Genomic DNA, 18,258 nt, shown 5'->3' with positions numbered 1-18,258 from the left:
AAGTTGTCACCTTTCAAAATTGGATTTATGAAATAAGAACCCTCCAATTTCTCTAAATTGCACTTCGACAAGAAATTTGAAATAAAATAAATTGTCAATTTTCCAAAATTGGATTTGTGAAATAAGAACCCTCCAATTTTTCAATATTGCACTTTGAAAATGGGATTTGAAATAAAATAAGTTATCACCTTAAAAATTTGGATTTCTAAAATAAAAACCCTCCAATTTTTCAAAATTAAATTTTTGCAATGAAATTTAAAATAAAATAAGTTGTCACCTTTTTAAAATTGGATTAAGAACCATCTGATTTTTTTTCCTTCTTTTTTTGAGTTTCGACAATAAAGTTTAAAATAAAATAAATTGCTCATATTCTAAAATGAATTTCTAAACGAGAATTCTTTGTTTTCACAAGTTTACATCCTTAAATTTTAAAATAAAAGTTTGTTTTTAAATGAATTTCTAAATTTGGAGTAAAAGTAGTGTTGTCTTTTCGGACTTCATCAAAATTCAATAAATACATGAAAAATCTCCCGAACTGATTTGTTAAAATGAACATTTATTTTAGGGATCTAGTAGTGTTCTCTTTTTGGGATAATCATCCTATAAATACATGAAATTTTTCTTAAAAATTCGATGACGAAATATTGGAAAATATTCATTTTCTAATTTTCTTGAGTGAGGAAATTATCTTGAAATTCAAGGTAAGTTCTAAGATCTTCCGAATGGCCTCGAGCCACTCATAATTATTAGTTCATATTTTATTACAAGGTGTGAATTAATATCATTTGGACATTCAAAAGCAAGATTGAAATTATTTGCTTCTTAAGACCAAAGAATAATAGGATAATTTTAAAATAAAATGTGATAATCGTTTTCGAAACGAGTGTTGTAGGGATACTAACAGCTTCTCTACACTCAACCGACTCCCGAATATTAAGTTTGGTTTTGCATAACCTTTTTATTTTAAAAGAGTTCTCAATCACACCCCAAAGATGATTGGTGGCGATTCTAAATCACTCACCTCGAAAGAGACCTTTAAAGAAGAATATCGATCGCTCTAGGTAGACGAAGTTGCAACATGTATCATTTTAAATAGACAATAAATAATTTTTACATCAATTTGTCTAGAATTTGGATTTTTTTACAACATTCAACATCCTGCCGTCATTACCATTTTTAGAACTCCCTTTTCAGACTTCATTATAAAATATGATATTGACATCGACCAATTTTTCTTCAAATAAAAAATTTTAAATTATATTTAAATTAATAATTAAGTTATTTTTATTTTTAATAAATTATACATCTAGTTCTAAATACCCATATGAAAAATTATTTTAAATAGTAAAACTGTTGAAAATATTTATAAATATAGTAAAATATCACAGTCTGTCTGCGATAGATCGTGATAAACTATCATCGCATGACACAAATAGACACAGATAGTAATCTATCATGGTCTATCGTGGATAAACAGTAAAATATTTATATTCATAAATATTTTGGTTCATTTTGTTATATTTGAAAACAGACAAACTCATATTCATATAATGAGCAATAGATGATTATTTCTTTATGTTTTATGTATTTTTCGAAAAGAATATTGAAGCTATAGACTAATCTTTAACATCAACATCACACACTTTGGTTTACATATATATAGGTGAATATTTCAATCCATGTCCTTAGTTTCTCTTTTATCACAAGGGTATGTGAGGTAAAGTTTCTTAATATTGATTTCTAATAACAAATGAGACAACAATTCAATGCTGATATGCTAAAATGATTATGTCTCAATTGACATCAAATATATATTATGGATCTTGAGGTTAGATGTTTAATCCTCTGTTCCACATATTATTAAATAAACAAGAGAAAAGAAAACCCTCAATGGCAGTCACTTTCTTCAAAATGCCTCCTAATATTAGTAGAGAAGAACATCTCTATTTTCTCCTCTAGAAATATAGCCTACTTCAAATGATTTGATTTCTTAAAAAGGGAAAAGCCAAGGATCAGAATCAAGATGGCTTGATTAATAAGATGCCCAACATATTAAGAAGAAATAAGAAATCGTAGCAATATATGCCTTCTCAAATAATTTCTCTTAGTACAATGTCAAAATAGATATATAAATATTAAGAAAGATAATTATTTTAAATAATAAAATTGCTGAAAATATTTTCAAATATATCAAAATGTCACTGTCTATTAGTGATATACTGCGATAGGCCACAATATCTATTACTAACACGGATAGATATCTACTGCAGTCTGTCACTAGTAAATAGTGATATTAAAAAGAAAAAAAAAAAGGCATAATATACCCAACAGTGGGCATGATTTAGTTAACAGTCTAAAGTACAATTTAATTCACATGGGTTTATGATATGCATGAACCTTCTCATTTTCTTTGCATTCTAATCTTAAATCATGCAGCAACTATGCTTGGATCCTATAAAATTCTTGCACCATATATTATACAATATACACTATCAATGAAGTGTCACCACTTATATGATTTGAATTTCTACCCATTTATACTAATGGATGAATAATCTCATTACAAGCCTGCAAGGGAGAGAAACACTGATGATTTTTTTAAGGTCAACATATGATTATGAAAAAATTAGAATCTCTATTTGAACTGTTTGGTAGTCAATTTGAATTATGTTTTTAAATTGAAAATATGCATGATATGGATTTTAAAAACTGTTTTCAAATGATGTGATCCAAATAGAACAAATTCTGGAAACAACATTTTATGTTGATAGTAATGTATTCAGATTTTGAATTTGAAATTTTCAAATGAAGATTAAATAATATAAAAAATAAAAATTAATGGATATAGTATTTTGTGTTATAAACTAAATTTAAATATATGTATTATAAATTATAGATTTTACAAAATAATAATTAAACAAAATTACAACTTAGATGATTGGGTTGGGTCTAAAAAGTGTTTCAACTTTAACTCAACCCAAGCCACTAACAGTTAGGTGAAGACTAAAGTCTCACATTTATTAAGTAAGGTGAAGACTTATGGTATATAAGTTAGAACAACTATTTCCAATGGTATGAAACCTTTTAGTTAAAACCAAAAACAAAGTAATGAGAATTATGCTCAAAGTAAATAATATCATACCTTATTTGTAGAAATATTTTAGAGGATTCATTGTCTCCTAACAAGTGGTATCAAAATCATGCCCCTTATACTTTTTCGTGTTGGCATGGCTCAATGGCATAGTCATTGTGATTTGTGGTTGATCTCACCAAATAAGGAATGAGCTTTGGTGAAGAGAAGTTGGTCGGGTTAAAAGTGATTGCTTAGGAGTAAAAAATGAATGAATGACTATTTTAAGAGGAGACCTTGGTGATCTTTCATTCAAGGAGAGGATTATTATAGTGCAACCAAAGTCTCACATTGGCTAATTAAGGTATATAAGTGATGACATGAGGGTTATGCTCATGTTTAACTGTGGTATATAAGTGATGACAACTATCTCCAATTATATGAGACTTTTTCGATAAAACCAAAAACAAAACCCTGAGGGTTATGCTCAAAATGATCATTTGGTATCCCAGTTCGATGCAATATCACCTACATCAGGGAGACAGTTTGCCCGATGGAAAAAAACATAACTAGTCCAAAGTTCAAAGATTATAACGAAGTTCTTATATATCTACATCTCCAATATTGATTCACGCTAAACTAATTTCTAGTTTCAACAAGCTCTTCCTAAGCATGAGATCCCCCTCACTTTCAACATTACTCACACTAGAGCATTAATTTATGATCCCTTCTAACTATAAACATTTAGGCTCCCTTTAAATGTACGCTCACCAACCCAAAATTGTTTCACAACCACTCAATCCGTGGCTTTAATTAAAAAGAAAAGTATGGCCTATGTAATTGAAAACTTCATATGTGCAATACACGATTTACAGTAGAGGGATAACTTCAGAATAATAGAAAAACTGCAACTATTACAAAACACAGCACATCATCTTAATATTCTTCAAGAACTATCATCACAAACTTTTCCGGACAAAGATCTTTTTCTTTTCTCTTGTTGACCTAACGAAGAGCCAAAGCACCAAATATATACTAGAACATATATTTAGGAAAGATTCAGATAGCAAAAACATCTACAGGAACGACGACAAGGAAAACCCAACAAATAAGGAAAGAAAATATCAAGAAATAGCAACGGTACCACAGACAAGATGCTTGAGATTTTATAGAACAATTTGCCTGATACAAAAAGTAACAAGGCAACCAACACAACAGCAACAAACTATTAGGTGCAAACAAGTCCACATTGATTGTGTTCTATCTGGCCTTGCTCTGGATCTACATAAGAGCAAGTTTTCATAGGCGACAAGGAGTAGAAAGATGAAGGAAAACTAATAATGTGGACTTTGTTAGGTGCAAATAAAGTCTAACATCGGTTAATGCGAGAGAGATCAATGATATGAAGATAATTACCTTTAATGATATGAGATGTTTTGTTAAAATCTTTTGGGAAGAATAATAATAACAATGATTATAAAGAGACAAGATGGAGGGATACCACTAAATTGGTGGTCAGAGAAGGCACGTGGTGACTGATTTTCCTATCCTATTTGGTTTTAAAATAAAGGCATTGGCGACTTTCCTTTGAGTCCCCAACCAACTGGAGATAGCTGTCCATGTGCCATCACTGCACAAAAACATATCACATTATTCTGATACCCAATTTTCCAATCCTTAATTAATTAATTAATTCTGCTTTTTCCCCTCCCCAAATAGAGTCTTACAAACTTATGTTTCATTTTGCCTTTCATTTTCTTTCTTTTACCTCTCAAAATCATGCCAAATTTGCCTCCTAAAATCCCTAACTCGACCAGTACTCCACACCACTTTCCTCAACACAACAATGACTTCCGTTCCTTCTCCTCTAGACAGAGTCTCCACCGCCGCTCCATTAGCGACTCAACCGCCTTCCTCGACACGCCGGTGATGACGACTCAAAGTCTTCTAAGTTCGACTGCTCTGCTATCCAACAGTAATATCTCGTTTGATGGGTTTGATGATGAGGAGCAATTTAGGTCCATGCTGAGTGATGAAATTCACTCTAATAATGAAGATGATCAACCCACTTCTTCAGATCACAACAGCATTGAGAAATTAGAAGCGGCTACAAATGATGATCCAAAGCATTTCCTTAGAAATGAGCCTAAACAAGAGGCTCAAATTCGCCAATTTGACGACAATGCAGCTGCAATAAACATCTCCAATGATCGAGTCACCGATCCCAAAAGAGTCAAGAGGTAAGTTTTTCACCCTCTTTGAAAAAAAAAAGTTTAAAATTAAATGTCAAAATTAGTTTACATTTTTTTCCTTGATTACATCCTGTTTAATTTATAATTTTGGCAAAAAAAATGTAGAATATTGGCAAATAGACAATCTGCACGAAGATCAAGGGTGAGAAAACTACAATACATATCAGAACTGGAACGAAGTGTCACTCAATTACAGGTCTTGCATTATTGTAATTTAATTTTGATAATTAATCTATTTTTCTCGTAATTAATTAACATACTTAATGAAATGTTTTTTTTATATTGTTTAATGTAACAATGAAAAGGCCGAAGTTTCAATGCTATCACCGCGAGTTGCATTTTTAGACCAACAGCGACTGCTTCTAAACGTGGACAACAGTGCTCTGAAGCAAAGAATCGCCACCCTCTCCCAAGATAAGATTTTCAAAGATGGTAACAAACCCTTCATCTTTTTTTCTCTCTTTCTTTCTTTTTTTTCCAAGTCCTACCATTTAAAATCACTTCAAAACATGTTTTTAATCATTCAAAATCAATTCTAGTAATAGAAAAATTATATTTAAAAATGTAAAATCAAATATTAAATTAATTTTGAGCGATTAAAAACGTATTTTCGGGAGATTTTAAATCTGACAAAAGTTATTTTAATTAACAATATCAAATCATTCACGAACATGTACTTAGTGTCTTATCTACTTACATACTTTTTATTTCTTATGGACAAATTCAAATGCTACCTATCTAAATGAGAGAAATATTGAAGTTTTTATTTATTTTTATCTTTAACTCCCAATTAGCTTATGGGTCTTGGATTAGCATTATGTCAAATAAGTGACAAAATTAATTAGGCTGGGAGTAAGGTTGACATAAAAACAAAAATTTTAGAAACAAGGAATTTTCTCTATGTAGATTAAAAAAAAAAAAAAGATTTGTGATTTATGTTTTTTAGTGTTTTGATAAATATGCATTTGGTATCAAATTTAGAGGTTAAATATCAACTTAAAAAGCTATTCAAAATATGCTTAGTAATATATTTATAATTTATAAACACCCAGTTTTGAATCTCAATTCTCAAATATTATTGGTAATCAAATTTATCAACATATTTATGTCGAATGTTGTATTATAAATATTTTTTATCTTAAAAACTGTGAAATTAGATATAATCTATCTATTTTTTAGGTGTAATTCAGCAGAAAAAAACTCAAAACAAAATGTTGTTTTGATTCCTATTTGGATCAAGAATCTAATGATTTAGAGGGGAAAACCCCCGAAACAAATAGTAATTGGTTTAGGCGCTCTGGGTAGTAATTTAGACTCCGTTTGGTAACCATTTCATTTTTTATTTTTTATTTTTGAAAATTAAGCTTATTTCCTACTTATTTCTTACAATAATTTGCATTTTTCTCAAGTACAATGATTAAATTCTTAGTCAAATTTCAAAAACAAAAAAAAAAATTTAAAAGCTACTTTTTTTTAGTTTTAAAATTTTGGCTTGGTTTTTTAAACCATTGATAAAAAATAGAGAACAAGAGAAAAAAATTTAAAATTGAAAGTAGTGTCTATAGGTTTAATTTTCAAAAATCAAAAATAAAAAATTATTATGCAAGACCTTGGTTTTGATTTTTGGTTTTTAAAAATTAAGCTTGTAAACACTCTTTTCAATTCTAAATTTTTTATTTGTTATCTACTTTTTACCAATATTTTAAAAATCAAGCCAAAATTTAAAAACTAAAAAAACTTGTTCTTGTTTTTTTAATTTGGCTAAGAATTCAGTTCTTACATTTAAGAAAAATACAAATTATTATAAAAAAAAAAAAAAAAAAAAGAGAAAAAATAAACTTAACTTTCAAAAACCAAAAACCAAAAAACGAAAATTTGAATGTCATACCAAATCTAGTCTTGATATTACCAAAATGAACTTAGCTCAACAGTAAATGGCATGGTGTTTCTTACTAGAGGTTAAAGATTTGATTCACACTCGTTATTGTAAAAAATTAACATGTTAATTAATACTAAAAATTGAAAATTTAAGATGATGAATTACGATATATTCAACGATGCAGCTCATGAAGACGCATTGAAGAGGGAAATAGAGAGACTAGGCCAACTATATCATCGACAGAAGAGTCAGAGAATGGAATGTAACGAGTCATCTCCAATAGTAACCAAAGAACAGCCCACATCTTCTGGAGATCAAAAACATAAGCTTCTTTATCTTTGAGGGCAAAAAAGAATTTTTAACTTTTTTACCCTTTTTATTTTTTATTTCTCATAGTATGTTGAGTCAAAACTCAACATGCAAACGTTCACTTGAACTAACTTTCCTGTAATAAATGTTTGTTCAAAGGATTGAATGATTTTGACTTGAGAATGTATATATGATTATCTTTCTTTGATTGAGAGAAGAAATAAACTAATGGGGAATATACCCAAAAATAAAATAGATATTGCACAAAATGGTCTATCGATATTGTACATATTTATATTTACTAGTAATGATTCATGTGAGATGAACGTGTTTATGAATAAAGTTTAATATTTTATTTTTTACATTTTAAAAGGTTTGGTGTGAGTGTTGAAATTTCATTTATATTTATTAACCGTAACTTAATCCTACTGATGAAGTATATTTGGAATATTATCTCTATACATTATAAATATGTATGATACAATGAAATCTCTTTCTAAGAACAAACATAATTGTAAAATTAGTAATGCATATTTGAAATGTAACATCAACTACACTTGACTAGTGATGTTCTGTTGACATAATGTACTTATTCGACTTTAAAGTTAACTTTCACATATAATAAATCCATTTTGTAAAGTGAAAATATGAAGGCCAATCTTTATTGTTCTAACATCTCTCATCAAACACCTAAACTCAATAAGTTGTCTTTTTTTGTGGATCATATCCATACATGAATGAATACATTTATTCTATGTGTAACCACCTACACAACAATAATGAACAAACACCTAACGTGAAGAGTCATGTCACAAAAATTGAAGGGTATCAACGGCCATTTAAATTCAAATAGTCACATTTTTTTACATGGATCACATTCATACAGAAATGGATACACTGATTCAATATGTTTAACCACTCGCATCCAATAAGTTGTGTCCCATTGACATAAGATTGTACCTCTATTGTCTTAACATCACTCAATGGACATCAAATGATAAGTCGTGCCTTAAAAATGGAAGGACAAAATAGTCATTTATTAAAAATGTAGGGACAAAAAGGGAATGTAAAAATTCTCTACTTTCCCCCCCTTTTAATATAATATTGATATAGATGTTGTGTTTAGAATCATTTGAAAAAAAATGCTTTCAAATATGATTAAACTATAGGAGATTTGATTAAACTATAGGAGATCTATAGGAGATACACATAAACTTTGTACTTTAATTCAAAATGTCAATGAATTTTCAAAAGTTTCATTGATATTCTTGAACTTTCAAAAAATAATAATAATAAAAATACCTTTACCTACAGTTTTTAATGGAAACCGTTAGGTTTTTTTTTTTTTTTATCAAAAACATCCTTGAACTTTCAAAATTTTATTATTGTCCTTAAATTAAAAAGAAAAAAAGGGTTCAAATTTACCCTTATTACCATTTATATATGGGCTGAATCTTGAGCACCTTGTTTTTATAATATTATTATAACTTTCAAAATTGCATTAATACTTTTGACCTTGAAAAATGCTAACAAATGCCTTTAGTATTATCATATAGACGGAGACCGTTTATTTACACCCTATTTTACTTTCATCTTCTATTTCTCCTCTCTCATCTACTTCAATTTATGGTCTAATCGGCATTTTCTATATCTTCTCACTATCTTCTTCAATACTATCTTACTTGTAGCGATGAAAACTTTGTTGATTATTTTTTGCAGTTCAAGTTAGTTTATTTGTTGTGATCGATTAAAAAGGTTATTCCCCAAGATCCAATGATATATTTTTTTGTCAGCCCATTTGTACGTATTTCGTGATTCATTGTTTTGCTGGGTTTTAAGTGGAGATTTTGATTTGGGAACTTTTTGAGAATTTGACGAATTTTATGCTTTAACTTAGAGTTTTTTGAGAATTTGACGGATTATATGCTTTAACTTGGAGTTTTTTTTTTATTATTATTATGAGAAATTGGTGTAAGATTTGAACAAAAGGGGAAAAATGAGATTATCAATATGGGGAAAAAGAGAGAGAGTATCTTGAGTTGTACTTTTCAAATTGCTTCTTTTCCAATGCAAGATAACTTCAAAGAAATTGATTATAAAAGGAGTTTTTTTTTTATATAAGTTTAAGGATATTAATGCAACTATTAAACGTTCAAAAGTATTAGAAAAAATATTAATAGTTAATGTCCATATACACTAATGGTAACAAGGTATTTTTTTATGATTGTTTTTAAGGTTTAAGAGCATTATGAAAATTTTTAAAGTTCAAGAAAATATTAATAGTTTTCATCCAAAACGGTTTAAGTGTATTTTATATTTTTAACAATTTCTTGAAAGTTTACTGATATTATTGAAACTTTTGAAAGTTCATGGACATTTTAAAAAAAAGTATAATGTTCAGAGGCATTTTCTATAAGTATAATTTGAGAACATTAATAATTTAATGTATGTTTAAAATTGCTTTATGTGATTTTAGATGAGCACTATACAAAACTAGGCTTTGTCGGTTTAAAATTGACATTCTAGGGGTACAATGTCGGTTAAAATCGACATTGAATATCGTGTTATAAAAGGTTGTTAATGTCAGTTGTCTTGGATGTCGGCTTTAACCCGACATTATAGTTGACCAAAATTTCAGTGTCAATTATCTTCAATGTCGGTTGAAAACTAATATTGTACACCATCTTTAATGTCAATTGAAAACCAACATTGTACACTATCTTCAATGCCACTTGAAAACCGACATTGTACACCATCTTCTATGTTGATTTTTGACCAAATTTTTTCAATAATTGTCCAATATTTTTTTTAATGCCTCATTTTTTAAAATATCGAATCCATTTTTATTGTCGATCAAAGAGTTAAAACCGACATTAAATGTCTCGTTTTGTGTCGGAAATGCTCATCATCGTATTTTATTAAAAAAATATAAAAAATTGTTTAATGTAATGTGTGTCTGTTATAATATACACATGTTTACTATTCCGCGTGGCAAACCAACAATATCTCTCTTCGACCTATAAGTGCACAAAATCCAAACCTAAAATATAATAATAGACACAACAATACACTCTACCACAAAATTATGTACAAAATTACCTAAAATATAATAACAACACACTTGCATAGAATTCTATAAAGATGTCAAAGAAAAAAGAAACCACTGAGTGACAACAAGCCCCTTGAAGAAGTTCTCGAACTCAGTATAATCACTATCTAAAATCATTAAAATCATTGTCTAGTACCATGCCTTGCCTGCTGTCTTTACTACTGCAGCCTTCTGCTGTCTCCGTTCATAGACATTAGAAACTGGATGTGCACACAGAAAGAGGCTGTGAACTTAATTGAAAAGTATGGAACAATTATATATTGAAGTTATAACAGAATAATATGAATGGCTAGATCAAATGTAATTATGACCTACAAGTCAATAGCGCGATAATAGTTCGATCCTCCAGTGAAGCTTGTGTGCTTAAATTTGGTAGCAAAATAGTTGATATCTTCCTCTGTTAGCCATGAAGGAAAGTTCTTTGGAGGTAGGATAGAATCAATGCCAACTTCTTTAGACAATCTTGGAGGATTTGAACTTCTACTATAGAGAAATATTTTGAATAAAAATACTCTTCAGCCTCTCCTAGAACCTGTTACAAATAATTAATATATACCCTTAGTTTGTTTTAGACACACTGAGTGAATGGGACTCTCTCAATAAGAGAGAGAGTTCTCACAAGAAGCACAAAAGGGCTTTATTGCACTTTGTGAAGTTTCTATAGATTATGGAATCTTTGAAACATACTCCACTGCAATTTATAGTACAATACTTCTCATTCTGGAAATTTTGCAATCTAACTTATCAAGGAGAGAAGAATAGCACAATACTTCAGTTCAGCGATTTGATTTCATCAGTTAGAACTTACCATGACAATGATTGAATTTTAAAAGAAAAATCTCAATAAATAAGTAGTTAGAAAATAATTGGAGAAACACTTGAGTGATAATAAAGTTTGGCATTTAAAAAAGATTTTAACAAATAGTAGCAGATAATAATGAATAAAAAATTTCAACATGAACATAACTCGATTAACATAAAGTTTGTACTATCGACTTTGAGTTCAGATATTTGATTCTCTAAAATTCACATATTGTCAATAGAAAATTGAGGTAAGGCCACGTTTATCAAATCAATGAAAAATGGTGTAATCGGAATGAGAACTCATTGATGGATAAATCGTAATAAACCTAAATCGCACACACAAATGGATTGGTTTTTATCACGTTTACCTAAAATTATAAATCTATCACATTTTACTGTTACAATTATCATTACTATTACTGCATAACCCTAAAAGTAACAGTAACAATAACGGTAAAGGTAACAATAAATGTGGCAGATTCATAATTTTCATTACCAATATGTATAATGGTAACGGTAAAGGTAGTGAGTTCCATGTAATTTTCAATCCAATCAGATTAAGCATCATCCATTTCTCAATTAGATTACAATATTTGATTACAAATTTCGAGGTGGGCCCCACAACTCATTACGATTACGAAACACAGGTAAAAAACAACAAAAGTAATTAACTCGGGCCCACTTTTTATATTACCATTGATGAACTATCTTTCACATAGGGTAAATATGGCCTAAAATAAAAAAAGATCGATTTTTTAGATTACATTGAGGTCATATTTACATGGGGGAATGAAAAATTATGTAATTTGAGTTGATTCCAATTGGACTATCAATCGAAATAGCACTACAAGAAAAAGAGGCTCTCCCGACACCTAAAAAGGTCGTCGGGAGATATCGTCTCTCCTGACGATGGAGGAGAGGCGTCTGGAGTTAGAATTAACTCTCGACACCGTATAGTAATCGGCGGGAGATCCCGACGCACATCCACTTCCCGTCGAGAATTCGGAGAACTACAGTCTATTTATTTGTTGAGAGTTCCTAAGGAACTCCTGACGGATCTCCCGATGGCACACGATAGCCGTCGAGAGATTTAGTGTAATGACCCGGCCCCATAGAACTTAAATTAGTCCGTTACTAAATACATGCATGCATAGAACTTAAAACGACATTCTTTTATGGTGAAATAAATGCTAAATAAATAAGGTAAGTGCAAAAGACTTTCATTAAATTCAAATATTAAAAACAACAATAGGGTACCCATACATCATAAAGATAATAAATAAGTCTGAAAACGATTCTTAATAGTAATTTTCAAATATCAAAACTGAAAGTTAAGAAAAACATGAAAAGAAATCTAAATCTCATGAGCGGAAGCATAAAACTAGTCTCAGTGGCTCGATCATGAATTCCGCTTGTCCATCGCCCGTGCATCTCTACCCTTACCTGAAACAACAACATGAGAAAGAATGAGTATAAAATATTCAGTAAGTAACCTCAGTACTGGAGTCAGGTTAGGTATCTATGTTTTCTAGATGCCTACCTTTCTCTAGATGCCTACCTCTGGTGGAACATATAAACTATCCTAGTCCTAATGGGACACATATATACATGAAAAAATGAGTTCTATCCTACTGTAGCTAAATATGCCCACTACCTCTGGTTAATCCCGAAGGAAACATAATCTGGTAAATCCCGAAGGAAACACAATATCTAGTGAATCTCGAAGGAAACACAAACTGGTGAATCCCGAAGGAAACACAAACTGGTGAATCCCGAAGGAAACACAATATCTGGTGAATCTGAAGGAAACACAAACTAGTGAATCCCGAAGGAAACAAAAACTGGTGAATTCAGAAGGAAACACAATATCTGGTGAATCCCGAAGGAAACACAAACTGGTGGGCATTCTAACTAATTAGTAAAATCACTATCACAATCTGAACATGGTTCTATAACATACATATACATCTCATCATCATGATTCTACAATATACATATAAATTTCTTCATCATAGCTTTACAACATATGCATGCATCTCATCCTCCTCAGATTCAGCAAAATCTCCAATAAAAATAATATACTTAAATCATACTAGTATTCAAACATCTCTATGCGCAACTAACCTTTTAACCTCCCATATCAGCAAGGCATACATAAACATCAAACTATCAATATATCCTCAGTAAATTATATTTGTCAATTCCTCATTTCAAACCTCAGTCAATGAAGGAAGACATAAATATCATGCAAACTAATAATCCTCAATAAATCATAATTGTCATTGTTGGGCACTATGGCAGTTCCAATAGTAAGATTACTTATCTCAACTTGATAAAAAAAAAACGCAAAACAAAATCTCCTTAGAACTTCTTTAGCACACTTGAATCAACCTAAAGTTGTGGCTTGGTCCAAGAAAAATTCCAATACTCGATTTAATTAGCCAATCTGATCTTGAATTAAATCCAAAATCAATAAATTAATTTTCCCACTATTACTCTCAATCCAAAAGAATAACCATCCAACAACTTACGAAACTTACCGATCTTCACCAATTTTCTGCAAAACAAAATGGTACCTAGCTTGAGGTCAATACCTCAAAACTTCCAAACCTTGAATATAAGTTTCAAACCAAAGAGAGGTTACTAAGTTAACCCAAAATAAAAGGGGTGAACTTCATCTCCCAAATTATAAGGAAAAATAAGTCTTACCCAAGGTTTTTCTCAAAATTCCGGAAAAGACCAGGGCAATGGCAGCCGACGACACGTTGACTTGTGGCTGCCATAGATAGGCAGCATGTGTTGCTGTCAGATGGCATAAATTGTTTAGGCTAGCGGCTGGTAGTGAGGGTTTTGCATGAGGAGGGTTTGCGAGAGTAGGAGAGAAGTGGAATTTCTAGTTTACAGATTTTATTTAGCAGCGATTATGAACAAACTAGAGCTTTAAATAACAATCCAACCATTCAAAATGAAATCTATATGTCTCGAACCAAATTTGACTACGATCCAACAGTTTAAACTCTGGCAATCGATAATTTTGTGGAAGTTATCGTTGAAAAATCGAATTGCTTTCTACCTAATTTTTGACCTCTTTTCACTCTCATCAAAAACCAAAATTAAAGGGCATAAGATCAATCAATTTGATACAAATTAAATCCTTCCAAATATTTAAATCAATTCAAAACCATATGAAATTAATTATTTTTTTTTTTAAGTTGGCCCTAAAATCCAAAATCAAAGGGAAGCAAAATTCAATATTTTCAATATAATCAGTTCGAATATCTAATCAATTAAATTCAATTTAACCAATAAAAGTTTTTCAATTATTTTAATTTAACCCCAATTTTCCAAATGAAGGGGAAATCTAAACTCAATAATTTTAGATAATTAATTTAAATTTTCCTGAAATTCGAGATGTTACATCTAGCCTCATTTAATGTCATCCTCTTCCTCTTGAAGCCCTAGCCGCATGCACCTATTCCCATTCTTCAAATTTTTCTTCTCTTCAAACCCATACCGCCTCACGCTGAATGCCGTCTCTTCTTCTTGAAACTTTTCTTCTTCCTCTTGAAGCCCTAGCCTCACGCCGCCTCACACGAATGCCGCCTCATGCCACCTCTTTTTCTTCAAATTTTTCTTCTTCCTCTTGAAGCCCTAGCCTCACACCGCCTCACGCCTCACACCGCCGACCAACCCAGCTCTGTCGCCCATTCCACCTCCTCCGCAGTCGTTGTTAAGTAATTCATTCAATGTTTTGTTTATTGAATATATGTACTTTGATTTGTTGGTGGCATAATCAAAATCAAAATCTATATTTGTTTTGTTATTGTTTTGAATATAGATATTAATTTTATTATTGTTAATTTTATTGAATATACATATTAATTTTGTTATTGTTATATACATATTAATTTTGTTATTGTTATTATTATTGAATATACATATTTTATGATTGAAAATTTGCTTTGATTATTTTGCACCAGTGATTAGAGGAAAAATTATGGTGCATTGTTGAACTTTGAAATTGATTTTAAAATGTTATGATGCGTTTTGATCACAACAAGTTTAACTTAGAGTACAAGAGTCGTAGGGAATGTGAGTGTATATATCTTTCATGAGAAAAAGGACATGGACGGAGTGTTTGGAGATTTGGAAAGTCTAAAGGGTAGGAATAATTAATTGATTTTATGTGTTTTTTTATGTTTATGAGCATCGGGAATGTCGTGGGGTATGGGTAAAGTTAGGTTATACTCGTTTTGTCATTAAACTTGGAGTTTTTGTGTGTTTATAGATGTTTATGGATGTTTATGGATGTTTATGAATGTTTGAACATGATATGAGGATAGGTCGAGTTTGGTTTAAATTGTTTTGGGGGGAAGTTTGTGTTCTTTGGGTGTTCGTTCTTGTTTATGAAGTTTGAATGTTGTGGGGGTGGGGTAGGGAGTTGAACTCGTAGGTTTTTATGTGTTTTTTTTTATGTTTATGAGCGTTGGGAATGTCGTGGGGGTGGATAGAATTAGGTTATACTCGTTTTGTCATTGAATCTGGAGTTTTTGTGTGTTTATGGATGTTTATGAATGTTTGAACATGTTGTGGAGGGTAGATCGAGTTTGGTTTATATTGTTTTGGGTGGAAAGTTTGTGTTCTTTGTGTGTTCGTTCTTGTTTATGAAGTTTGAATGTTGTAGGGGTGGGTAGGGAGTTGAACTTGTAGGTTTTTGTGTGTTTTTTTATGTTTATGAGCTTGGGAATGTCGTAAAGGTGGATAGAGTTAGGTTATACTCGTTTTGTCATTGAACCTAGAGTTTTTGTGTGTGCTTATGGATGTTTATGAATGTTTGAACATGTTGTGGGGGGTGGGTCAAAGTTTGGTTTAGATTATTTTAGGGGGAAAGTTTGAGTTTTTTGTGTGTTTGTTGTATTTATGAAGTTCGAATGTTGTGGGGATGGGTAGGGAGTTGAACTTGTAGGTTTTCTTGTGTTTTTGATAATTATGAGCGTCGAAAATATCGTCGGGGGTGAGTAGAGTTAGGCTATAGTTATAGTCGTTTTGTCATTGAACTTGAAGTTTTTGTGTGTTTATGGATGTTTATGAATGTTTAAACTCTTTTTTTTATGTTTATGAGGGTCAAGAATGTCGTTTTGAAGTTGAACTTGGAGTTTTTTGTTTGTTTCTAGAAGTTTATGACATGTAAATGTTTTTGTTTTGTGGTAGGATGTTGTTCGGAGATGAGGTTAGACTATTGTTGAAGATGTTGTGTTCCATACATTGTTTTCTTTTACTTGATGTTGTTTTCATCTTATTTCTTTCATGTATTTTTGAAGACAAATTTCTTTTATAAATTATCTTGTAAATTTTCATTTATTTGTTATAGTATGGACTTCGTTTTGTTTGTTTTATTTATTTTGTGAATCTGTTTGAGTTGGTTAATGATGCTTTATAGGTTATTCAGATCAAATTTAAAAAAAAAAAAAATACAAACAACAAATTAAAAAATTTTAAAGCCAATATTCAACCAATGAAAGAACTCCTCATGCATATTTTAGCGCGTTGGGAGTTCCTAGAAATCCCGACAACGTATACTAGTTGTCTGCGCTCTTCTATACGTCAGGAGTTCTAGGAATAACTCCCGACGGACCCTTTCTTGCGTCGGGAGTTCCTCTCTCGACGGATTTTTTTTTACCAAACTCTCGACGATCCATTTGTCGTCAGGAGAGGATCTTCCAACGCATTTTCCACCATTTTATGGCGATTTTGGGCGTCAGGAGAAGTGTGATTTCTTGTAGTGTGGGTCTCAATTGTAAACTAGTGTGACTGTGATTGTTAGTGTTTACTTATCTAATTTTTCAAAAGCAATATGATTGTGATTGAGCCTATTTTTTTCAAATCATTAGTTCAAAAGCGAAACATAAAAATGATAAAACTACCCTCATTACGTCATTCCTGATTGTTTTATCGAACAAAACCATTCACCCCCATTTCGAACAATCTATCGATTGTTTTAACCCATTATTTTTACTCTCTTTTGTTTGGTTTGGTGAAGGGCCCCGACCCCATTATTACAGGATTGCATGAGTATGAATGAACTGGTAAATCTATATGCATGGGGCTTAATTAGACAACCATGTTATACAATAAACTTTTCCTATCAACAGAACATTATAACAGTAGATTGATAATCTTAACATGAATATGGTTATAACAAAAATTTAACAATTCAACGTTTAGATCGATCAAACAAAATAAAATCAATAAAAGCATCGGTATCTTTATCATTATCGACTTCACCATAGTAACCGATAGATCACTAAGATGAAGAAAGGGTGTTATAAAATGTTAAAGCAACCGAAATCGATACCGATAATTTCATCTATAAACCGGTATCTTCTTATTTCAAAGGACAAATGACGAAAATTGAAATATAAATATTCATACCAAATATATGGGTCCCACTACATATTCAAACTAGGGACTTTCCCAAGCTTAATTAGATTACAAGATTTCATTACGGATGCTACGGTGGACTCCACTTTTAATTATGATTACGAATGGGCATGTAAACAAAGGCTAAAGTAATCTGATGGGGCCCACAAATCGAATTAAGATTGATTTATACCTATTTTCCCGATATAAACGTAGCCTAAGTGTTTTCTGTTGAATTTTTAGTTAAAATTTAGTTAACCATAAGTTTTACTCATTAAATGGCCGTTGAACACAACTTTAGTTTGTTGCAAGAAAGGAAGGAAGAAAAGAAACTGAAGAAAAAAAAACTTTAATTGGTTTGTTTCAATTTTTTTTAAGTAATGTTATTTTAATATATATTAACAAAAATAGGGTA

General features: G+C 30.8%; 1 protein-coding gene across 1 annotated transcript; it reads left to right on the top strand.

Moving 5' to 3' along the window:
* The first annotated feature begins 4,739 nt into the window (after nucleotides 1–4,739).
* On the top strand, nucleotides 4,740–7,882 carry LOC120088837 (basic leucine zipper 34-like). Its single transcript, XM_039046281.2, has 4 exons — nucleotides 4,740–5,310; nucleotides 5,428–5,518; nucleotides 5,628–5,754; nucleotides 7,386–7,882. Exons 1-4 carry the CDS (start codon nucleotides 4,850–4,852, stop codon nucleotides 7,541–7,543), a joined length of 837 nt encoding a protein of 278 aa, XP_038902209.2. The 5' UTR covers nucleotides 4,740–4,849; the 3' UTR covers nucleotides 7,544–7,882.
* The last annotated feature ends 10,376 nt before the right edge of the window (nucleotides 7,883–18,258 follow it).

The sequence above is a fragment of the Benincasa hispida genome, chromosome 10, assembly GCF_027475165.1.
Source record: "Benincasa hispida cultivar pf3 chromosome 10, pf3_genome.v1.1, whole genome shotgun sequence".
Taxonomy (NCBI): Eukaryota; Viridiplantae; Streptophyta; class Magnoliopsida; order Cucurbitales; family Cucurbitaceae; genus Benincasa; species Benincasa hispida.
This window is presented reverse-complemented; position numbering and strand designations above follow the sequence as displayed.